This window comes from Coffea eugenioides, chromosome 1 (assembly GCF_003713205.1).
Source record: "Coffea eugenioides isolate CCC68of chromosome 1, Ceug_1.0, whole genome shotgun sequence".
NCBI lineage: Eukaryota > Viridiplantae > Streptophyta > Magnoliopsida > Gentianales > Rubiaceae > Coffea > Coffea eugenioides.
Genome location: NC_040035.1, coordinates 2729320 through 2754957, shown reverse-complemented (window position 1 = coordinate 2754957; position 25638 = coordinate 2729320). Strand labels below are relative to the sequence as shown.

The following is a 25638-nucleotide window of genomic DNA, read 5'->3' as shown; positions in this document are numbered from 1 at the left end:
GCATGGCATAGGTTGTTTTTTCTTTCAAACAATAAAAATTGATGTTTAAAACATATAGATGAAAACAAAACATTAGTTGATTACCCTACACCCCCTTGAAAAATATAGCTCCTTCACTATGCATCCCCTCATTGTTTCAATTAGATTAATATGGCCCCTTGAAAAATATTTAGTACTTTCTCTTTGCTTTAAGAAATCAAATTGAAAAATTGAGTAGGGAAGTGCATGCTATGGAAAAACTTGTCAACAAAAAGGTAGGTGGGAAATGCACCATGCAGGAATTGGTCTTTGTTCACCTAGTAGTCTCGGGTCTACAACAACCAAGTATTTCTCCTGCGTTCTTGGTGCGAAAATTCTTTAACATATTAAGAGCTTATAAAGAAAAGTTTTCTTGTTTTGAAGTGTAAATCTGTCAAACTTGATCGAGGTTTGGAATCAATCTTTTCAATGTTCACAGAAATTATTTCAATGACAATAGTAACTAAAACCCGATCAACATGCTTAATGTGAGAATTTGTGTGTGTGTGTGTTTTTTTTTTGGTTTCTATTTCTCAAGATTTTAAGTCAAATTAATATTCTAATGAAAACTGGGAAAAAATGGGATTAGTGAAATAAAGTTTAAGGTAATTCTAAAATTCCAAACAGTTCCCAACGGAATAAGCAATATCAGTCCTCAACTTCAGCAACAAATGTGGCTCCTTGTCAATGGGAAAATGATATGATTTCTCAGCTTAGGTAGGAACGAATGCTCCCAAAACAGTGCGCACCTATTCAATTGTTTCATTTGATGGCCTCATGAGTTGTTGAGTTGTATCCAATTCAAATAGGCTCATATAATTTTTACAACTTAAATATAAACACGTACAATTTAAGTATAAATTTAAATTTGTCAATTATCTTAAAATTGTACGAATTTTTATTAAATATAATAAGAATTACACGAATTGGTTTGAAAGGACAGAACCAACTTGTGAAACCCCTTCTTCAAGCTTACAAATATGTGTTCATCGTGCAAATCATTTGCCTCACAATCTATATATAGTGATGCACCGTCGACACATTTCCAAGAAGAAATTGACCTTCCATTCCATGGCTACAAATTCAGCATTCCATTTCCTCACCATCTTCATCTTGATCTTCATTTCCATCATCACCATTCAGGTCACTTACGGTGATGAAGAATACGAGTTCATCAAGGCAGTTGATCCCACAGCAATAAAGATGAAGGAAGAAAAGCTAAGCCATTTCAGGTTCTTCTGGCACGACATCCTCAGTGGCAAAACACCTACTTCAATCACGGTGGTGCCGCCACCCAAAAACAATTCATTCACTGCTTTTGGCCTGGTGAATATGATCGATAATCCGTTAACTCTAGGCCCAGAACTCAGCTCAAAGATGGTCGGAAGAGCTCAGGGATTTTATGCGTCAGCTTCACAAGAAGAGATTGGTCTGTTGATGACCATGAACTTTGCTTTCATTCAGGGTAAGTATTATGGAAGCACTATCACCGTGGTAGGGAGGAATCCAGCATCCAACATGGTCAGGGAGATGCCGGTGATCGGTGGAAGTGGGCTTTTCCGATATGCTAGAGGTTATGCTCTGGCAACAACTTACACCTTTGATCCCAAGTCTGGTGATGCTGTTGTTGAATATAACGTCTATGTAATGCATTATTGATTCTGAGCTATTTTAAATTATTTCTTTGTTTCTGTTATTTTTGTATTCCATACACATATACATATACATACGTACGTATACATATATATATATACATATATATATTTATATATATTGTGTGTGGTAATTGTGGCGAAATATTGTAGGGCATTCATTATTTCTAATAAATATTTTGTCCGTTTTTAAGCTTGTAGTAATTTTCGTGGAGAATTAATATAATGTCTTTGTTGAGTAGTTTCTAACTTAAGCAAAACTCACCAGCATCTCATGAGATGGTGAGTAGTGAGGCATAAACACTGGTCTCGCACAAGAAGTGTGGTTGTAGCTAGTATGGGCAATGAGCCCTAATGAGCTTTACCTTAGTGGTACTAGAGTCGTCTCCAAAATTACGGGATTTCAGATTTGAGTATTAAAGCCAAATATATTATGAAAATAATTGTATGTGCAGTATGTATATGTGGTGTTTTGTAGTAATTAGGAATTGCAAATTTGCCTTATTATCAAACAAAGAATCATGTGAACGCTTTATTGTGCAACAATACTTACACAAGGAAAAAAAAGGAGTAAATTCAATGGATCATAAGTGACAATTTACACACAATTAAAGACCAACAAAAAATTAGACATTTAGTTTTAGACTTCTCAAATTCTATTTGCATAACATATATTCGACACGAATATTAGTATCAGTCTAACTAGATCGTTGAATTTCTTTGTCAATCAAAAGTTTCTTTTGCACTAGTTAATTGACTAATAAGAGAATGGTAGACCCATAGGAGTTAACCCAGTGATGACTCTTAGACGCTATAACATTCAAAGTTCAAATTTTGAATCTAACAGTTGGAGGTGAAAAGGGATACTGGGGAGCGGTGAGAGGGTAAGAAAAAAACTAATAAGATTATGGTGGGACATAAGTCACAGAACAAAGAGCAAGTCTTTTAGGAAAAGATAGGGAAGGAAAGTAATATAATAGATACGTAGTTTTGGCTTGACGTAAATAGAGTAAATTGCACGAAATGTTACTAAATTATTGCAATGTGTCATTTTTAGTCACTAAACTTTTTTATTAGTCAAAAATATTATCAAACTAGTAAATCTATACCATTTAAGTCACTCCGTCTATTTATGTCATTAGGAGAGACGGAAAGTAACGTTTTGAGGGATAATTTTGTTTGCACAACTTTTTATGCTAATGAACCGTCTATTTATGTTGTTAGGAGAGACGGAAAGTAACTTTTTGAGGGATCATTTTGTTTGCACAACTTTTTGTGATAATGAAAGGACAAGAGTGGGGTGAGTAAGGGTGCTGTCGAGTCGAGTCGAGCTCGAATAGTGCACTACCCGAGTGCACTACTCGAGCTCGACTCGAGGCAAAATAACTAAGCTCGAGCCGAGCTATTTGGTTCAGCTCCACCCCTAGGGGTGAGTAGGGTTTAAAATGTTGACAAAATTTTCGACAAAGCAAACAATCGATGAGAAAAGTTGCGCATTAATCCAGCAAAATCAGAGTAATTAGTGAGGAGAATCAAAGCATCGGCCGAAGATGAAAATTAGCAGTAAAGCACAAGTGATTGGCGACAGCGAAATGGTTGAAAAGGCAAAGGGATGAGTTGATTGATCCATTAAATGTCTCGGTTGAGCACCAGAGCCCAGGAGTCAACAGCTAACCCCTTTGTTAAACTTTTCTGCATTTGGGCTTTAGCCTTTTCTTTCTTTCTTTCTTTTGTTTTCCTCCTGGGGTCTTCCAAAAATTGAGAAATTTTTTGGGTTTTCATCATATTCAGATTTTCTATTCCGTTTGGTTGTACAAGAATTTCTATTAAGCACAAAGTTTGGATTTTAATTGGTATAACTGTTCATTAATTGGATTGGAATAATAGCTTTTCAATCATCAATTTTTTTGCTTTTTCTTGGGGGGTCTTACGATAGAGGGGATTGAATAATGGGATATGTATTTGTGAAGAAACCAAAAATAACAGAGGTGGATCAGACAATCCTCTCCCTCAAGACCCAAAGGCCTAAGCTTGTTTTTTTTTGTGGGATTGCTTTTAGTATTGTAAAGATTCAATATTTTTAAGCTTTTGAATGTTCTATTATTTAGGGTCTATAGATGATGGTATGTTAAAGAACTCGACTATTTTAGGATCAAACAATGCAAATTTAGCGTGTGATTGAAAATGCACATAATAATTTGTGATGTTCCATCATCATCGGTGTCTCAGCCGAAGAATGTGATTGAGGCTAAGAAGCAAGCTACAAGGGGCTTGCTCTGCGAAAAGAAGAAAGATAGGGCCTTACTAGCATTGAAAAAGAAGAAAGTATAGGGAGAACTATTAAAGCAAGTAGATACCTGGTTCATTAATGTTGAGCTGCAAGTGATTCCTTCTTTATGTTTTTTTTTTTTTGCATATTTATCATTCATCCATTTAGTGGTGTTCTTGTGGATGGTTCATTGGCAAATGTGTGGAACTTGAACATGCATTTGATTTAGTTCACAGATATTGAATTCGCAAACAAGCAGACGAAATTGTCCATGAAAAAGTAACTTGCCGTCTCTCATGACGGTATAAGTACACGGAGTGATCTAAACGATATATATTTACTAGTTCGGTAATATTTTTTGCTAATGAAAAAGTTTAGTACAAAAGTGACACATTGTAATAGTTTAGTGATATTTCGTGCAATTTGCTCAGATAAATAAATACCAAAGTCTTCTTAGTTTACCATTTCGGCCCCAGTTCATGACGATGTTGTAAATAGGGACATTCATGGATGATTCCAAGAGGCTTGTTATTGTTAATTACAATCTGACATACTTCTTTGGAGTTGTAATTGCACTTTTTCTCCCTGTTGCCCCCACAAATTTCTTTTATCAGCTCTTTACCCCCCATGACAAAGGATAAAAGTTTACGGCGAGTTCTTCTGTAGAAAATATGATCCAATTAAAGCTATATATGGTAGATGGAATCATGGGCTCAGGGTTTAGATATGAAACTAAATGAAAGAAGTAAATGGAATCAAGGGCTTAGGGTTTAGATGAGAAAATAAATGAAAGAAATAAGAGAAGGGGAAAGAAAAGAAGAAAATAGAAAGGAGGAAACAGATTATTTTAGGTATTATTCTAAAAAGAAAAGTGAAGCTTAGGACTAATATCATACATAAAATACCTACCAACTGGGGTTGGTCCAAGTGGTAAGCAGCTTGGTTCCGCTTAAGCAGGTCTCGGGTTCGAAACCTGGCGTATGCAGCTACCCTTGTTGGGAGACTCACCCACCACAGCCAGGTGTGCGACCCGGGTCGACCAACGGATTAGTCAGGGCAAAGCCCTGGATACCGTGGCAGGCAACCAAAAAAAAAATACATAAAATACCTTTTGGACATATTTGGTTTTAAGTCAATAAATTCAGTTGCACTGAAAGGATATAAAGAAATGTAATTAATGAAAGGAATTGGTCAGAGAGATATGGATGACACAGATAGAAACATAGAAGGATAAAAATGATATCAAAAATTTATGATTTCCAAATAAAATTTCTCTCAGATGTGACCTAATCTAATGTGCATTTATGTTTTAATCCATAATTTATTCATTTCATTAAATTGAAATGACCTAATCTAATGTGCATATATGTTTTAATCCTTAATTTATTCATTTCATTAAGTTGAAATGACCTAATCTAACGTGCATATATGTTTTAATCCATAATTTAATCCATAAATTGAACGGGATTTATAATTTCTTATATGTCCCTTTTCTCCAACATCTGCATTTTTTAGCGGGATAATTTCAGAAACCTCCCCAGAGGTTTTTCATAATATCACTCAGTTCTCATGAGATTTTTAAAATCTCACTTACCTCCCTTGAAATGACATTTCTTGTAATATGTTAAACCCTTTGGAGGAAATACAAGAAAGATAAAACTTTTGTTTCAATACTACCCTTATGTTATCCTACTTATGAAACTTATAATGTCAATAAAAAAAAAGATAAAGTTAAATTTTTAGAGAATAAATCTCATGGACATTGACAGTGTATATACTTTCACCGTTAGATCCATAACACATATGCAAAAGTTGGAGTTCAAATTCAAATTTTGCATAATTATCATTCATCTTTTATTGACAACATATACACTGTTAATGTAGGAAAGATTAATCCATTTTTATAAAGTGTAAATTTCTTGACGTAAACTATTTTTTTTTAGTTGTATTGGAACAAAAGTAAAATTTACGCCTTGAAAATTTCACATATATGAAGAGATCATTTTAGTTTTCAATACAACTTAAACTACACCATGAATTAAAACATATTTCTCCAAAAAATATTTTGACTTCCTTAATTTTAACTATACACGAAATTTTTTAAAGGGTTAATTACTCTCTAAAATCCTCCTAAGTGATTGATATTGATTAGATTTAATTTATCCATAGCCTTTGCTATCTCTAGCTAGCAATTTTTTTTAATTTACATTTTTTGCTTTTAAAATTTATTTTGTTTTGACTTTTTGGTTAAATAGTTATTAAGAACAAGGGTAATGTTGTCAATTTATGACCTTTGGTAGGAATATTTAGTCTTGTCAAGTTAACAAGGGAGGTAAGTGAGATTTTAAAAACTTGAGGGGAATTGAGTAATATTATGACAAACCTTAGGAGAGATTTCTAAAATTATCCCTATTTAAGAATTGTCATTACTGTTGAATTATAGGTTGCAAAAGAAAAAGAATGTATACAATAAGTGAAAACTTTGAAAGGTCAAAGAAAAAGATCAAGAACAAATTTGAAAGTCTCTCATTCTTTCTCCACTTTGTATATAGTTTTGATCATCGGGATCAATTTCTAGTCGCGTAGCTTCATAATAATTCTGTAAAGCTTCTGAAGGAAATAAAAAAGAATTTGCATTTCACTCAAGTAGTTGCATAATGTACATGAACATATGATGGGTATCAATCTTTCTAAACATAGCCAACAAATTTTCAATCAAAATATAAAATGAAAAGTAGAATTACCCAACAAAACACATCAAAGAATGAGTAATAGTATTATAAAAGACAACAAAAACAACTATAAAGCTAGTAATACACATGAGACGAAAAGTAATACAAAAACAGCTCATATAGAAGACCAAATGACGCATATTGTCTCGTACGGGAAGCAAAATACAAATCGAAAAGGATAGGACTGCGAACTTGGTTTGGCTAGTTGTCCAGAGGAGATGAACTTCCAGTACGACACAAACTTGAAATACTTATGCCTTGTGATTGCCAATTTTTTGGAGAAAATTTTTATGTTTTTCGTAAATATTCTTTCTACATATTTTTTTAATTATTTTTTAACCTCATATACATTATATTCTAAAAAAGTGTTATAATAATTTTCTTTTCCACAAACCCTCCAAAAAATGCAATTCAAATAGGCTCTTAGGTTGAAAATGGCCAGTTCACCCTCCAATTCAACTTTTCTTGAAATTTAAATGGCTTTTCCTGAATAGACACTTAGACAGAGAGGCCGACAGCATCCTACCCCACCGCCACCCCATAACAAGACCGCCAAAAAAAATACTAATGTCTTTCAAAAGAGGCCTATGGAACTTCAAGATTGCCCCCGCGTAAATTTGTCTAGTCTTCTACATTCCCCTATATTCTACTAGTGGATTAGTACTGTTATCAGTACAATTATTGTAGTTTTAGCTAGGGGTGTGAATGAAAAACGAAATTGGTAATTCAGAACTTTGAAATCAAGATTTTTTGAAATTTTGGTATTAGAATTTTTGACCAAATTAAATTTCGAATTCGTTAACTCCGAATTCAATTCGGAATTCGGTAAATTCCTATTTCACAGAATTCAGGAATATAAAAATTATTATTATTATATAAATGTTATATTACATCTATATATAAAAATTATATATATGAAAAATGAATTTGAAATCGAAATCGAAATTCTGAATTCCGATTTCGAATTGTGAATTCTAAATCGGAAATTCCGATTTGAAAAATCTCATTACCGAATTCGAACTAAATTTGCATAATTCAAAATTAAAAAACCCGACTTCAGTTCCGAATTCCGAATTCAATTGGAATTCAGTGGTAAATTGGAATTTTTCGATCTTACACACTCCTAGTTTTAGTAATGAAGAAGTTTTTAGAACTAGCAAATATTAATTGCTTCCTGATATGCATTAACCCTACTTTGTTTTTCATACAGTGAGAAATTAGAACTTTCCAAGGATACCAAAAGTTATTGCTAATTGAAGATTGGTACAATCTTTGGTGGAAGTACAAAATATTCAGTACATAAATATAGGAATGGATATACATATATGAAACTTCCCTAGCTAAAGAACCCTGGGGCCAACTCTTTTGCTTATTGCTAAGTAGAAAAGCCAGGGCAAGCAAGGGTTGTTACTACTTTAATCTTGAGGAATTTCATTGCCCTTCTTCCCCAACTTTGCCTTACCAATAATAGTAGATTTACCTTACAATTATATGTATTTAAGCCTATCTTGTGTTATTATTTTGTCCATATAGGTTTTAATTTCCAGTTTTGAATATATGTAGCCCCATTTCCATTAATTCATGTGATTTTCGTACTTTTTCGCGCTTGCCTAGTAAAAACTCTCCAATACCATGTAACTTTTTCATCAATTGTTTACACTTAACAGAGTAACATATGTTTTTTTTTTCAAAATTGAAACGGCAGATAATTTGCTCAATTGCTCCACCACCAAATTCATTGGGAACATGAAATAAATATATAGACATCAAAGGATATAATGACACCTTCTTTACCTAATAACTCATTATGCGACCAAGTGACACATTATTCAAGTGTAAGATTATGATGATTTTATTAGTTTTTGCCTGAAAATATAGCTATTTTTAGGAGTTTGGATTGCTATTTTTAGAATTTTTTGTAGAAAAATATACTATAATGATTAGATATATGTGAGGTAAAAAAAATAATTAAAAAATATATTCATGAAAAATGTCAAAAATTTTCTAAAAAATTACAATCCAAACAAGGCACGGTGTACGTAATTATAGAACACAAAATAGGAAAAATTCTCGTTGAAAACTATGACGTACATAATTATAGAACACAAAAAAGGAAAGTTCTTGTTGAAAACTATGGCAACAAAATTCTCCCAAATGCCATTTATTGATTATGGACCCTACTCATTATTGCAGTGTGAAGACTGAACGTAGACTTTTGTAATGATGCCAAGTCTTCTTGCAATCATTAGCTGGACTTGTTATGGTCTTCGCGGCAAATTTATAGAAACAATCACTGAAGAAGATATATTATTTTGAATTTGGACATTCATATTTTGTTTGTTTAAAAGTTTGATTGATTGAGTTTAGTCGAGCTTAAATGAATATGTCCAAAAACGGTTAGAAAACTATTAACTTAGGCTTGGATTAGTTGTTTTTAGATGTATTTTTAAAATATTTTACTGTAGCAATGTAATTGAAAAACTATTACTGTAGATGAAGTTATTTTTTATATTTTTTGTATTTTTTAAGGTTTTTTTTTATGTTTTTGGTATTTTTGAAGTTGTTTTTTATATTTTTTAGGTTGTTTTTTTTTGTATTTTTGAAGTTGTTTATAGTGTTTTTGAGATTGTTTTTGTTTGTGTATTACTACGGCATTGTAATTGAAATTTTATTTTTCAAAAAATCCCCAGTCCAAACAGAGTCTTAGTTTTATGCTGTTCTTCTCATTTGCCCCAAAAAAAAAAGCAAAAAACCGATGATAAAATACAAATATGCAAGTCAAACTTAAATGAATTTGCCCCAAATACAATTAGAAATCTATATCGCAGGCTCGAGCCTAATTACACTCTTAAAAGTTATAAAGGGGCCTATTAGTGCATAAGATTAAACAACTAAGTAGCAGTCCACTTCACAAGAATATTGAAATGAGTCCCAAAAGTTTATCATTCAGTCGATATGTGACTCCAATAACAGCATACTCGAGTACGTCTTAATATTCGATTCTCCACTAATTGGCTAATTAATTAGCTATAAGACTATTCTTGTTAGTGCAAACCTGTTCTTCATACCAGCTTTTATGATAATAATAGAAATTTAAAAGCTCCTTAAGTTTAGACAGACCATGTTACAGTACAGGTTATCCCAAAAAAAAAGGTAATTAAGAATCTAGCTTCAAATATTTAAAATGACTAACCAAAAAATGAGAAAAAAAAGGTTTTACAATAATTGAGCTTTCCTAACGTGCTGAACGTGCACTCGTTAGTACATCTAATAGTTTAATGCGATGTTTACTTGCCATAGTTTGACATTAGAAAATCTATATACTTTTAAGTTTCGCCATAAACCAAAATTTTTTCGTTAAATTTTTGCATGAGAAATACGTGTTTTTATATAAGCTTTTAAAGTAATTCAAGGTTTATGTTCTTCAATTTGATCAAATGAAATCTCAGTCCTTTTGTGATAAAAAAAAAAGAAGGTTTATGTTCTTTTACAATTGGAGACACAAGACGAGAAACAGCAAATGCACGATTAGTGCTCTTTTGGAGGGTTCTGAGCTAGACAAGACAAGTGCCAAAATATAGGTATGATTCATCACACCAAGCTACCCCACAAAAGTGCAAAACTTTCTTTTAACATCCCAAGAGTTAGAAAGACAGTTTTTTGGTCACCCAAAAAAAAAAAAAATCGAATAGAATAGTTTGAGAGCAAATTGTTCATAATCAGTGAGAGTCAAAACAACTTAGAACTGTTTGATCTTTGCTGAATCTCAAAAGAATTGATAATCATATAGGTAGTTTCTCAAACTCTAAATTCCCTTACTTGATTTTCCATTATTCTTTGGTTCAATTCTAGTAGAACCGCTTGATTTATATCAGAAGAGATCTTCAAAAGCAAAAGTTTAATCAAACCCTATGGATTTTTTCTTTTGGAAAAAAATGCAATCCCATTTGGATGATCCTCAAATTTACTTACTAATCATATCCATGATCTTTTTTTTTTTTTTTTGAAAAAAAAGAGCACTTAGAAGTTACTCAATTTAGAATGTCGACAAATATATAAAATGATTTTGAAAAATTAAGATATTTTTTATTGAGTCAAGAAGTATATTCTTGGATTGCGGATCTATTAGATCTATAAATTCTTCTCATGATTCTATTTTCTAATTTTTTTTTTAGGTTAAGAAATCAGATTTTTCTAGTTTGTGTATTTAATGTGGATATTCATATGATAGCAAATAATTTAATTAATCAAAACAAATGACAAAATCTAGGTTTAAATATTTCATTTTGGAATTTATGATTAGCCAAAATTTTCATTAATTTGTTTCACTATTACCTAGCAGTTGATCGGGTTTAATTTACAATTCAATTTTGATTGATCCCTTTCTTGAGGTATACTTTTTTTCTAAATCAATTAATTTTCCCCAAAACCTTTTCAACCCCATGCAACTCAACAATGCCTTTCAATCTATCATGAGTTTGAGTATTTCTATTGAAAATCACATTCAATTCAGTACTGTTTGATAATCCAATTCAGTACTTAAATTTAATGAATTTAGATCTTAACATATTTAGACCGTTTGATAACCAAAAATTGAATATCTAAATTAATTAAGTGGCACTAAATTTTCTAGACAAAACTTAATCCCAAAATTAAGTGATAAGTTATTTACTTATTATTGAATATTGGTTGTACTCAAATGCATTACATTTACTAATACTTAACAATTCAATAATTTAATGGATTCAGATTTTAGATTTGAAACTTCAGACTTTAGTTTTATCAAATGCATCCTTAACTTTGATCTAGATACCAAAATTAAAAAAAGGAAAAAACCAAAAAGCTATTTTCTTTTTCTTTTTCTTTTTATTATTTTTATTTTTTAGTTAAAATTTGCACTTAACCATGTCTCTCTTTTTTTACTTTTTTTTTGGTTGAAAACTGAGTTTGCATCTATGATCTTTTAGTAATTAATCAATAATGATTCATGAGTACGAGTTTTCTTTCCAAAATCATGCTTGACTTTGATCTGGAAACCAAAATTTTCTAAAAAAAGAAAAAAGAAAATTCAAAAGCTATTTCTTTTATTTTTTTACTTTTATTCTCTTACAATTAAAAAAAAAAATCAAAGTTGGCTAAATTTTATTATTTCCCTCTTTTTGATAAGTTGGTCCAAAATGTTCTTAAACTGTGGAATTTTGTTAGAGTAAACCCCCATCCCTAAAAACGAGATGCCATCAAACCAAAGTCAAACCACTGTCTGTAAACTTTTATTTTAATTTCCTTCTTTAAATTCTTTGATTCAATTTTATGGAGGGAAATTCATGTAAAGTTCTTAACATACCTCTTTTAAATTACAAAATTAGCCCTCCGTGGTCCTCCCCATCTTCCCCAAAATGTAGCCCCGTCTAAGCGCTATTCGACAAACCCGTCAGTCCTAAAGAGTAATTCACTTCATCGACCTCGGACCCATATATACTCCGACATCCATTTCTTGTCCTTTTGAACTCAAATTCCGCAGTTCCCAAAAACCCTTTATTTTCCCCTTACAAAATCTAAAACCCCTTTCGATTTTTTTATTTTTCCCGAATTTTTTTAATGCAGCTGGTCATTGAAGGATTGACTTTTCGAGGAGAAGGCCTTGATTCAATCTTGATTGATTATTCGGGAAATTTTTCTTTATTGGTAAGTTTTTTGGTATGAAGTTTGATTTTTTTTTTTGGGTAAATTTTAATTGCTTCCCTGGTACATTTGCGATTTTTGTCCCTTTTTGGGTTGGAAATCTAGTGTAATCTATAATTCTTTTTCAGCGTCTGTTAGGAGATAGAAAATCTTGAAGTTTTTCAATTGGAATTGCTGGAAAAGGTTAGTATTTAGTGTTTCCAGTTTCCGTCTTTCTGTCTTGTTTTGATTTCTCCTTTTTTTGGTTTTAACTTCTTTTTGAAAACCCTTTTGGATTTTATGTGGGATTTTGTTTTTGTAGGGTTTGGTAAAGGAGATGAGGGAGGGTTTGAGATCAAATGCTCGGCAGAAAGGGGAAAGGGAAATGCTTGATTTGAATAAGGAACCTACTGAAAATAAAATGCCCTCTTCTGCCTCGCCTTCTTCTACTGATTATTTTTCTGCTCAAGAAGACGGTAGAGATGTTTATTCTAGTGTTAATATGGAGGTTGCTGACAATGCTGACGCTGATGATGTTGGACAAGGAGAGGGGGGCGAAGGGAAGGAAGAAAACAATTTGAAAAGCAATGGTGGTGAATGTTCTGAGGATGCTGTGGGGAAGGCTGAGTTTCATTTTCCTTCGACCAATGCAGGTTTAGTCACTGAGCAGGTGAGCGAGTCTGAACCTTTGGCATGTCGTACAAATGCTGCTGATATTGGTGTTGTAAATGTTGATGTGAGTGGTGGTGCTAGCATAAGCGGGGAAGTGGTAGGTAAAAAACGACGAGGGAGAAAAAGAAAGGTGGCGGCGAGTGGACTATCTGGTGATGGGGGTGCGGAACTGGAGTCCCTGAAGGTGGAGAGTGCTAAACTTGCAAAAATTGGGGAGGATGGGAGTACGCATGAAGTTTTGGAAGATGGTAGAGATGCTGATATGGTTGGAGATGTGGTTGCTGATCCTAGTACTGGTGAAAGCAGGCAGGAAACTAGCAAGGGCCGCAGAGGAAGGAAAAGGAAGACGAATCCTAGTGGTGATGGGGTTAGTGAAGATGGGGGAAAGAAGGTTGAAAAGTTGGCTGTGGAAGCTAGGCCTCTAATACTTGGAAGGGTTTTGAGGTCTAGGACAATAGCTTCAACTGGTAGTGTGAAGCAGGCTCAGGGAGAAGGGAATGCAGGAGACCATGAAGGCCAGTTGGAGATTATAAAGACAAAGGTTGAAGCTGACGAAAGTGTTCGACCTCCTTGGAGGGGAAGGAAAACTGTGAAGGGCCGTCGTGGAAGACCTCCTAAAGTTCACGGGAAAAGTGGAAACTTGAAGGTGGCTGCCGGCGAGAAAACAAAAGCAGGATCCGAGAGAAATTTCAACTTACGGAGAGCCAAAGTTGTCAAGGTAAAAAGGCACAAGGAAAAAGTGAAGTCTGACATGCCTAAGCTCCAGGAGGAGAAAAGCAATCACAAAAATGAAGGCGAAGTGGGACGCAACACAGAAAAACAGCTGCTGAGAAATCGAATCATCAGCATTCTCAAGGAGGCAGGTTGGACAATTGAGTATCGACCAAGAATGAGCAAAGAGTACTGTGATGCAGTTTATGTTGACCATCAAGGAAGAACTTACTGGTCAGTTACCTTGGCATATAAAAAGCTTAAAGTAATGGTCGAAAATGGGACTGCAGATGCCAAGGCCATATCTGCTTTTACTCTGATTCCAGAGGATGAACTTAGCAAACTGTATAGAATTACGAAAGAGAAAGGGAAAAAATGCAAAAAGCTACCAAAAGTGGGTGGGAGTAAGACTGGAAAGGGGCATGATGGCACAGCTCTCTCCAAGTGCAAAGGAAACTCCAATGCTAACCCACATCTCGGAGAGAAACCATCTAGGAAGAAGAAGGTGGATATTTCTGAGCAAGGTAACCAAGTGATATTCTCAGGAAGGAGAAAGTCAAAATCAAGAAAGAAAGGAGAAAGAAAGCCTTGTACTCTTTTGGCTCGTTGCCCTGAAAATGACCATGATGCTGATGGTTTTGAGATGTACAAGGGGAAACGCACTCTACTTTCGTGGATGATTGACTGGGGAACTGTATCACCAGGGGTCAAGGTGCAGTGCATGAATCATGAAAGAACTGCTTTGCTGCTCGAAGGGAGGATAACTAGCGAGGGTATATCCTGTGATTGTTGTGGTAAAGTAGTGACTTGTGCAGATTTTAAGTCTCATGCTGGTAGCTCACTGGGTCAGGCTTATGAGAACATATTTTTGGAGTCTGGACATTCACTTCTGCAGTGCATTAGAGAATCATGGAGTAAACAAGAAAAGACTGATAATATAGGATTCCATCAAGTAAATGTTGATGTTGCTGCTGGTGATGATCCCCATGACGATACCTGTAACATATGTGCAGATGGTGGTGAATTGACCTGTTGTGATGGTTGCTCATCAACATTTCATCATAGATGCTTGCAGATGGAAGTATGGTGACTATGGCCTATTGCCTCCTATTCTTTTAGTTTTCTCTCCTTTCTAAATAGTTCAGATGATATATCTTCCTCACTTTCCATTGCAGCACGAGCCAGTTGGATATTGGCGGTGTGTTTACTGTTCCTGTAAGTTCTGTGGGATGGCATTCTCTGCTGAGTTCTGTGAGAAGATCTCTGAGAAAGCCTCCCTGAGTGATGATGCTCCGGGTACTGAGAATGCTCCTGGTCCAGACGATGCTCCTTGTACGGATGATGCTCCTGGTACAGATGATGCTACTGACACGGAGGAGAATCCTGATAAGAAAAAAGTTGATCCTGTTCTGATTGATTATATGGATGACTATGAAAGGTTCAGATGCTATTTCTGTGAAGAAATATGTAAGTAAATATATACAATCTCCTGTAATTTCTGTGACATTCATTTGCTTTAATTTCTCATTTTCTGTTTCATTTTTGATAACTTTTAACCTGTCCCATTTCAATGCAGTCCATACTCATTGCAGACCGGGAAAGGATGCTGTAGACAATCATGCAGCAGACTTTTCATTTTGTGGGAGGGGCTGCCAGAAGGTATGATACTGATTATATAATGTAAACACGTTCCTCTTTGCAGACAACTTGGCTTGTATTTCAACAGGACTCAAGTTGTAGCACATGTGCTCATCTTAGTTCATGCACATTGAAGGCCATATGTTGATGCCTAAATTTGTTAAATGCCACTGCACTAAATAGTGGACTTCACAAGGCATGGATTTTTTTTTCTTTTTTTGAGGGGGAGATACCTGATGCTCTAGTTTGAGTATAACCTTTTATAACCATGCAGAAATTTGAGATACAACATCATGACTTAACTATAGCAAACTCGTAAAGTATGAGCTTATTGATTAATATTGATGCATTTATTGTGCCTCTAGTTAGTAAGCAAATTTGGACAGAATGTGTACATGCTAAAAATTCTTGAACATATCTGTGCAGTTGTTATGTTGAGGAACATGAGTGCATTTTCTGTGGACATGAGTTTTACGGTAACTGAATTTAGTCCACAAATATATGATTTTTGGTTGGTTAAGCTTTATTCAAGGATTCCATTATTTGTGTTTCACGCTATACTCGTTCTAATATTTCAGATCTTGCTCTTACCTTTCTGGCATCTATGTGAATGCTTAGCAGTAATGCATCTTGTGATAGATAGAGATCCATTTTGCTTAGTTTTGTTGAACGTATTCATTCCACTTTTTATTTCTAGGTTGGTCAGCATTTGGCTTTTTTTCTCCTTATTCTATCCTGCCAAATGATGTATACTTGGGTTTGGATATATTATCTAGAGGTTTATCATGCATTAAATGCGCTTTAACACAACCTCTGCCCTATTTATAGTTAGATTAGGCTTATGGTTAATATGAACTTTTACCCACTTTTATTAATTGTACTGAATTCTTTAAACAGCTATATGAAAATCTACAGAAGCTTCTTGGTGTGAGACATGAGTTGGAAGCAGGATACTCGTGGACCGTTCTTCGTCGTCAAGATGTTGTTACCGATGTGGTTGGTAATGCTGATTCATTGGAGGTTCTATGCAATTCTAAGTTGGCCATCGCACTTTCCCTCATGGACGAGTGTTTCGAACCTATCATTGACGAGAGAAGCAACATTAATGTGATTCAGAGTGTGATATACAGCTGCGGGTACGTACCTATCATTTTCCTTATTTGGTGTGCTTAATTTTTTTAGCACTGTTGTGGAGTGTCTTAAAATACTTGGGAAGGTTATAGGAGTGGCTTTTTCTGTTTTCTTATTATTTTCAAGTGTATAGGCAACAATGAAATAATAATTTGGCAATCACATTGCAGTCAAGTTTGTGTTTTCTTATATTGCAGCTGTTTATTCTTAATATACTCTATATTTTTGGTGGAGATCTAGCTGGTCTAGGTTCCTTTTATTGATGTTGAAACTTATGCCTTATTTTTTTGTATCATCTGTATTAGCATCACTTACAACAAAGACTTTTAATAGATGAAACTAGCAATGCATTTGATAAGTCCATGCAACCAAACTTTTTTTCCACTCTTGATAGGTGAAGATTTACTTCTTTTCTTATTTTACGGGGTTTGCACTTGACGCTTGAATGACCTGTCATCTTTCCATTCTTTGATATTCTTTGGTGCTGGCTTATTCTTTTGGCTGTAAAGTGGTTAATTTTTGGAGAACCTTCTTGTTTCCTTTGCTAATCTTCCAAATAAATTTTTATTACTTGTTTTCGAATATGTAGCTAATCTACCAACTATGCACATTAGCTTGAGCGTAGAATAAAATGTAATATTTATTGACAATTTTTCTTTCCCAGATCAAATTTGAGAAGGCTAAACTTCCAGTGGTTCTATACTTTCATTTTAGAGAGGGGAGATGAACTTGTCTCTGCAGCAGCTGTAAGGTTGTGAGTTGGTTCTTCTGTTGCCTTGCAATGTTTTTTGAGCCATCAGAATTTCTGAAACTATCACATGCCTTAATTTTTTTCCCTTTCTATTATTTTTGTTTATATTTATGTGCAATAAGAAACATGAAGAGAATGATCATACTTATTTACATGCTGGGTTAATCTGGTTGATTTAATGACCCAAACTGCAATCATCTATGCAGATATTACCCTTTATTGTTTACAATAGGATAAACAATTAAGTTATAACTGTTGACTTTCATTTTTTGCTAAACAGCACGAACAAACTTGCATATTTTGAGTGGCTTGCATGATATGGTATTGGAAATAGCAGAGGCTTGTTGGTCTTCTTGGAAGATAAATCTTCAGGAAACGAGCAATTAAATAGCCTAGTTATGGTCATGATTTAGTCTACTCAGGTTGAGTTGGCCATTGCATGTATCTGGGATTTTGACGGCAAGTTGCACGTACAATGTAAGATTGTGTGGTTATTCACTGGACTCTATTTTATATGTGAGCAAAGTGATGAACCCAACCAGTAGGGCCCTATTGAGCAAGATAGAGAATGTGATTGTTAGTAACGCTCTAAGGATGAAATGAGTAGTATATGACTGTCAACTGGAAGCATATGTTTTGATTCCACTGCCAATGTTTTCTGTTGTAACCCTTACTAAGATCTTAAATGATCTCTGTGAGACCTTCCAATCTGAGACCTTTCCATATATTAGGTATTCAAAGATTTTGCACCAAATAGTGTTGTGACTGTTACTTTTTGATTTTGTGGTCTTAAAATACCATTACAAACTCCACTCTTGTCACTTTTATAGCTTTTCTTTTAAGGTAGATCCAGGGCTGGTTTCTTGCATAGATAATAATGATTTGTCAAACTGTAAGCCATAAATGTTGAATTACTTTCATGTACTCCTTCAGTAAATATGATAAAGATGCACCTTATATGTGATGATCTCTTTCTATGGTCGTTAGATATTTTGCCCATTTATTTGGCTGTTTGCTGATTTGCTGAAATGCCAGAGTTCAAGCAATATTGGATCCAACTTCTCTGTGTGTGCCATAATTTTTTGCCCGTCTTTATAATCTAAAAGCTAACACTCGAATCTTTTTCTCTTTTAACAATAGAGTGCATGGGAATCAGGTAGCTGAGATGCCTTTCATAGGAACTCGCTTTACTTATCGACGTCAAGGGATGTGCCGTCGGCTTCTTACTGCAATTGAACTGGTATTTCCTGTCTATACCTTCATATTTTTGTCAATTCTTTAATGCTTATAAGAGGCCCCACTATGGAAATCAAAGCTTCTGGATGTACTTCATTCATGTGGTGTTTAATGCCCATGTGTTTGCTCGAGTAAGTATTATGACTGCACAATGGAACAAGTTCTAGATTTCCAGAACTTCAAAAGATAAGGTGTTTCCACTGCATTATTGCTTTCAGTACCAGATTCTATGAAGGATTAATGTGGAATTTGTAGAGAATTTCTCACTATCTCAATCCTGTCAGTAAAAGTTGGAAGATGGAAGAATGTGAACATACAAGCATACATGCGTATAAGTAGCTAAGAGAGCATTCTACTGCAGATTTTATAAAGAAAAACATTATAGCCGTAGAAGGGATTACATGTTTGTTATCTTGTTACTTCTCTTTGTCTTGTATCCACTTTGTGCTTCAAAGTTCGTTTTTATGTTTAGGTCCCACTGGGGTTGGTGATAGACTTTATGTTTAAGTTTCTTACTGAGATGAGCTCTATGGAGAACAAGCCAAGTGATCCCTGTCATATTTTTGTTTGTGTCTGCTACATCCATGTTATTCTAATTGCTGGCTTGACTTCACCCAGAAAAAAGAAAAGTAAAGAAAACAAAAATCTGCTGCGTTAATCTTCATTCTAATCCCATTCATGTATTCTGCACTGTCCAAACACTGCACTTTCAGATATTCTGAAGTCTGCTCTCACAAGTCATAGTTTATATACTGATGACTTTACCTGAGCATCCACCTTTGACATCTACATAGTGGAAGTTGTGATTTTTAATGTGTTGAATGTTATCAGCAAAATGTATCTCAATCAAGTTATATCTGGTAACAACTTAATGATTTTATTAGAATATTTTATTAGAGTTGGTAAAAAAGTTCATTGGTAACAAAAGTTCTATGCAGCTGGAGTTCCCTTTCAGCTACGGGTGCTGGTGATGTGCAAGCTCTTTATTTTAGATCAGATATTGATTTACAATGCATTATGGGTTTTACTGTTGCCCTGATTTTTCTGCATGCAGTTGTCTGTTTCATTGATCTGCTGGTTCCATGATTTTAATCTTTCCCCCACTCTAAGGGGTCATATAATGTTGTTTGCCTATTCATATCCTATCTTTTGGATTATTTTGCCCCCTTTATCTTGTACCTTTTGGATCTAAATCTCCTAAATTTGTTGCAGGCTCTCTCCTCTCTTAATGTGGAGAAGCTGGTCATTCCTGCTGTAGCTGAAGTTAGAGAAACATGGACAAAGGCTTTTGGTTTTCTCCCCCTTGAGGAATCAAAGAGGCAGGAAATGAAGTATATGAGTATGGTTGCATTTCCTGGCACAGATATGTTGCAGAAGCCTATTTGCACAGAAGGAAAAACGTCTACTATGGGTAATTCATCAAATCTTGACACATTTTATTATCCGTGCTGTTAAGATGCTTACTTCTTGCTTCTTATTGAAGGTGGAGAAGTTTCCAAACCAACAATTGAGTTTGTGAATGGGGCTACCACTCCATGTAATCTTGATGCTTCTACTGCTGACAAGCTTGAAGAGAATGTTGAGACTGTTGCTGCTGTAGGATCTGGGGGATTGAAGCATAACACCATTGTTCTTGTTGCATAGAATGAAGGCTCTGTTTAGCAGTAAATTTTTGCAAGTTGGTGACTCAAAAATGTAAATAGTAGTGTTAGGGCAAAGAAGTTTTAGTGATTTTTATGCAAGATTGCTTTGCATCGAACGGATGTACATGGGATTTGCTGAGGTGATGGATATGAAGTTCTCTTTAACTGGTGGCATCATTAAAAGAAGCTTATAATGAAGGTTTATGTTTGATAGGTATGTTCCTTTTTTCTTTGAGTTCCACCGTCATTTTGTTATTACAATAAAATATTTTCACAGTAATGGTGCTTTTGTAACATGTTATTACAATAGAATATTTTCACGGTAATGGTCTTTCTGTAGTTACAAATATGATTTATACATGTCTCCCTAGTATGTTTCCTCAGATCATCTGGTTCAAGTGCTTAGTTAAGTAGTAACCTCCTTTTACATGTCAACCTCCTTTTACATGTCTGCTGTACTTGTGTTCTGGAGAAAGCAAGGGGGCTGAGACGTCTTGTACCTTTGGGGTTCTTTCTTTGCTTAACTAAGTATTGGCAATAAAACTGCCAACCACTAACCCTTTATTTTCATTGCTGTACTTTTTAATAGTTTGTAACTTAATAAAAAATGGAAAACTTTAATGAATATTCATAGTAAGTGAAGGTCCACTTTGAGCCCATTATCATGTAAGATGGCATGAATGTTCCTCTTTCCGTTTATGAGTTGGCCTGTAGTTTAAGTTATGATAGTTTTAATTTTCAGCATGATGTTTTCATATTTCATTGAAGGTGTTTTACATGTCTTGACTGTATAATCACACATTCATCAGAGAAAGAAAATCCAGCTCTGGACGCACGCGGTGAAGGTGTGAAATGAAATTGACTAATGATACAATTCTTCTCTACAGGTTTAACCTTGGTGATCTGGTGGTGTATAGCTGTAGAAGTTTCAATCAGAATGGTTGTAGAGTAGAGCTTTGTGATATATTACATGCAAATAGCAGATGACAGTATTGCAGCCCTGTTGTTTTGGTTTTGACAGACAGGCTGGAAATAGTCAAATGATTCTCGGATTACTGGTACTTAGTTGGAGACTAAAAACTCCTGGATAATTTCATAGTCTAATGGAAATGGAATCCCAGACCTAAAGTTTGTCTGGTTCCTTGAAAAGTTGTAACTAATTTTGCAGTTACAATATATAGTATGAGAAACTGTATCTACTCTTAATTCAATTGCTCTTTTCTGTGGCCTCATGTCTAACCAGAAGAGAAAGAATGTGGTGCTAACATGGAATGCAGGTTTCATTTTGTTTTAGTCATTCAAGTACAGGGTTGGATTGTAAAATCAGAGCTTTCAACTACTGCTTGTTGGACCCATATGATTCTTTCTTGGATTGTCTTGTTGGAACCATGAGTAAAGACAAGCAGGGGTACGTTCATAGGTAACTAAAGATAAGTGATGAAATTAATAAAACAATTTAGCTTAGTTTTGATTAAGGTTGCGTTTGACAAAACTGAAATCTGAAATCTGAATTTAGTAAATATGAATGTGATATATGTGTACTCTTGGATTTACACGTCCATAAGGTAGGCCACTCCTTTTCATGCCATTGACAAACTAATCCAAATATTAGTACTGCAATATTTAGAACAGAAATCCCATTTTAAAACCAATAGACGAAAAAAATCTCTTATCTGGGGTGTACTATTTAGGCAGCAAATTGCAATTTCAGTAGTTTGCCAACGGCACTTGCACTTTTTTTTTTTTCTGATGGAGTGGGTGTTCGGATCAATCTTTACGAGGTTTGACTAATCTCATTTCGTCTCGGGAGGAGAGGCTCCATCCCTCTGAACACGTTAATCACGGGACTCGAACTCTTGCGGGAGGCTGGACAACGGTTTTAAGGAAGAAACCGTGATCAAACGAGCTGACCTGTGAGGGACCACACTTGCACTTCTCAGGAGTAGAAATCTAAAGTGATATTTCAATTATTCTCAAAAAAGCACCTTTTCCCTTCCCTCAAAATGTCGACATCGCCAGAGCTTGAAGGTGCTTCAAAATGGAAGATCCCATGCAAAGAAGAGTTAATCGTTTTTAAGAATATTCAAAGTGGAAGGTAAAATTTACCATAATTGTCGATACAGTTGACTCTTTTGTTTTTCTAGAGTTTCTTTGGAAAAGTGCAGTAGTGCTTTCAAGAATTCAATGTGGTATTTTTATAATTGCCCAGGCCATCAGCATTCATTCAGTATATACACTAAGAGCATCCACAATGCTATTACACTTTGTGGAGTGTAATCCACATGCCACGTCAACATTCCACTTTCTCCTCTTTTATTACACTTTCACTCACAATGGATTACACTCCACAAGGTGTAATAGCATGGGTCCACAATTAATCAAATATTTATTTTAATAATGCATAACTCATATCCCATAAATAAATAAAGTAATTTTTAAAACTAATTTTGTTATTTTTAAAAAATAAAGTACTAACTTTCGTTAAATTTTGTACATTTTGAATTTTTTTATTTTCTAAAAATGATATTATTAATTTTTAAGTTTGAATAATATATCTTTTTCTATGTTTCAAAAATAATATATTGTTATTTTTTTAAAAATAATTACGTAGGAAATTAAACAAATTTGATGGATGATTGGAAGTGGATAAATTTGGGGGAAATGCATAATTTTGCACATTTGTAGGAATACCAGAAAATGGGTAATTTGGAAAATTTTGGGGGTTTTGATTTTGTGAGGATGATGAATTTTCTATATTTGGAGCATTTAACATATTTGTAAAACTACTCCAATTTTCATCCATAATCACAAAAAATGAATTAAATGAGTGAGAGAGTAGAAGTGTGTGAGAGAATAAAAGAAATAATAGAGTAGAATATTGGGATATGTTTTAGCAAAAAGTGTTGTGTGTTTATATAGAATTCTAAAAATAGTGCCGTTGGATATAACCGTTGGAAATGTTAAATGTGCTTTGTGCTGGAATTTTACTGTTGCCATAGGGCCCACCTTCAATGGATTTACACGCATCATCTCCATGACACGGCTCCAGCGGTGTAATGGCTCCCCATTACACGGGCGTTGTGGCTGCCCTAACAACAATGGATGGATGTCGTATATGCAAAAATTAAAATTCGACATAACTGAAAGTAATTTTCATACATTCAAATATGTTAGTATATGCACTAACATGTAACAAAAATATACATATTTATAACCGAACAACCAATTTTCAACAACTCACCCGCTTTGCCATTAAAACAATGGCAAGAATTTCAGCGTCCTACAATTTCCCCATTATCTCCACCATGTGTTTTCTACTCATCATTTTTTTTTCACTCAGGGGAAAGATAGTCAATACGAGTTTGTTAAAGCCATTAATCACAAGGCATTGAGATTGAGAGAGGAAAAGCCAAGTCATTTTAGGTTTTTGTGGCATGACAAGTAGAGCGGTCCAACCCTTCAACTAGAGTAGTGAAATCACCAGTTAAGCTCCCCTCTTCTCCTCCCCCCACCCCCCACCCCCCACCAAAAAAAAAAAAAAACTAGAACCAGCTAAGCTTCCTAATGATTGATAATCCATTGAGGCATGGGCTAGAGCTGAGTTCCAAGATGGTTGGAAGAGCACTAGGGTTTTATGCATCAACTTCACATGACGAGTTAGCTCACCTGATGACCATGAAGTTTGATTTTCTTGCAGGCAAGTATAATGGAAGAGCTATCACCGTGCTTGGGTGGAATCCGACTTTCAATGAGGCCAGGGAGATGCTGCCGATCGGAGGAAGTCGGTTTTCCGGTTATTGTAAGGCTAAAACTTAGTCGTTTAATCAAAAGCACTGCTGATGCAATGGTGGAGTACAACCTCTATTCAACTCACTATAATGATGTTTAACACCAACGAAAAAAGAAAAATAATTAATTGCGATCTGTTATATTTGTTCTTCAGTTCTTTGATAATATAAGACCACAGATTGGTACAAGTATTCGTCCACTTTGGGTACTATTGCTTAGAAAATCGTTAGGTGATGCACAGATTCCCATTTGTTTAATCTTGAAGGATTATTGTTTTTTTTTAACAACCAAAATTGAATTTGCATTATTTCAAATCCTAGGCTCTATGTGACAGTTTTAATATTGAATTTGTTTTTTGGCCCTGTTTTTAATAGACAAGTTTCCTTGTAACTAGTTTTTTAGCCCTGACGCCAGGCGTCAGGTAGTTGAGACTCATTATGTTGCTGCTATGTTTGTGTGTTTTTTTTTCTTTGTTAGATATACAGCCATGTGTGCGAGTGTGTGTTTTTTCCTAATTGCACAAATAAACATGAGTTTGAAATCAGGTTATCTTACATTCTTAATATAGCATTAGTCAGTAAGTAATGCCTAAAATTAGGCAGAACTAAAAGGCATGATTATTTAACATTCTTAATGTAGCATGAATCAATAAGTAATGCCTAAAATTAGGTAGAACTAAAAGGCATATAACTATATATGTAATGTGTAGCCTTGCTTATTAGTCACGTTACTTCTCTAAGACAAGCAATTTGACAATTTCCATTTTTTTTGACAATTTCTGTTTGCTAGTAATTCACATTTAACAATCTTTTAGAAGAAAGAAATAAAGAAAGACAATTATAAAATGGGTTTGTCATTTTCTTTTGTTTGCTAGACTTGAATGAGCATTCAAACATATTTAAAAATATTTTCAAACCAATGTAAAATTGAATTAATCTTTTTTGTATATTCAGTGGCTTTTTTGTTTACATTAATAGGTCTATATTCATGACACATAATTTTTATTCAACTCTAGCCCACCATGACCTCGGTTTATATATACTACCATTTCTCCTAATTAGGATTTCATATTGGATCCTATTCTTTTTGTTGCAATTTAGATGATTGTTTGATTGATAGATTAAAAGTGTTCAAGAATGGAGGGAGTAACGATACTTTCTTTGGATAGGACATCATCTGTTGAAAATAAGCCTCAGACTCTCAATATTGAACAACTTTAACTTGCAAGGGTGAATATACATATTTTCTTATTTTTCTTTCTTTCTTCCATTTTTTAGGCTGGCTATCTCTTTGTTTTTTTTTTCTTGGAGATTTTGATGATTTTGGTTTTGATAATTTGTATAGGAGGCAACACTTTATGTGGTGAGTACGAGGAGCATGGTAGAAGCTCTTTGAATTTTCACTAAGATAATGGCTTAGATATATACAATATCTAATAATTTAATGAGCTTAAAATTTTTCTTTTCTACTTTCTAGGTTCGTTGGATTTATAATTCTTACTTATTTGATGATTCTTTCTCTTACTTGGTTGTTGATTTTTTTTTTTTTTGGTAATCTGTATCATAAGCTGCAAATTTATAGGTTATTTTGTGTTCTTAAATCATGTGCTAAAATAGGTGAGTTTCTCTTTTACTTTTTCTTTTTTTTTAATAAAAGTGATATTCAAAATCAAGAGATAGTTAGAAACTTTAAATGGTGAATTCCAAATCAACTTGTGTTTAAGGATTGGTTAGAA

General features: G+C 34.3%; 2 protein-coding genes and 1 pseudogene across 2 annotated transcripts; all 3 read left to right on the top strand.

Annotated features, from left to right (window-relative positions):
* Positions 1-1089: 1089 nt before the first annotated feature.
* On the top strand, positions 1090-1677 carry LOC113760658 (dirigent protein 22-like). The gene has a single exon (XM_027303334.1). It carries the CDS (start codon positions 1090-1092, stop codon positions 1675-1677), a length of 588 nt encoding a protein of 195 aa, XP_027159135.1.
* A 2177-nt stretch (positions 1678-3854) lies between these two features.
* LOC113760647 lies at positions 3855-21329 on the top strand. Its single transcript, XM_027303307.1, has 12 exons — positions 3855-3995; positions 12276-12356; positions 12492-12536; positions 12655-14796; positions 14891-15182; positions 15292-15374; positions 16251-16489; positions 17149-17235; positions 18376-18475; positions 19684-19882; positions 19955-20328; positions 21002-21329. The coding sequence occupies exons 1-11, from the start codon at positions 3855-3857 to the stop codon at positions 20113-20115; spliced, it is 3570 nt and encodes a 1189-aa protein (XP_027159108.1). The 3' UTR covers positions 20116-20328; positions 21002-21329.
* On the top strand, positions 20240-24003 carry LOC113760638 (annotated as a pseudogene).
* The last annotated feature ends 1635 nt before the right edge of the window (positions 24004-25638 follow it).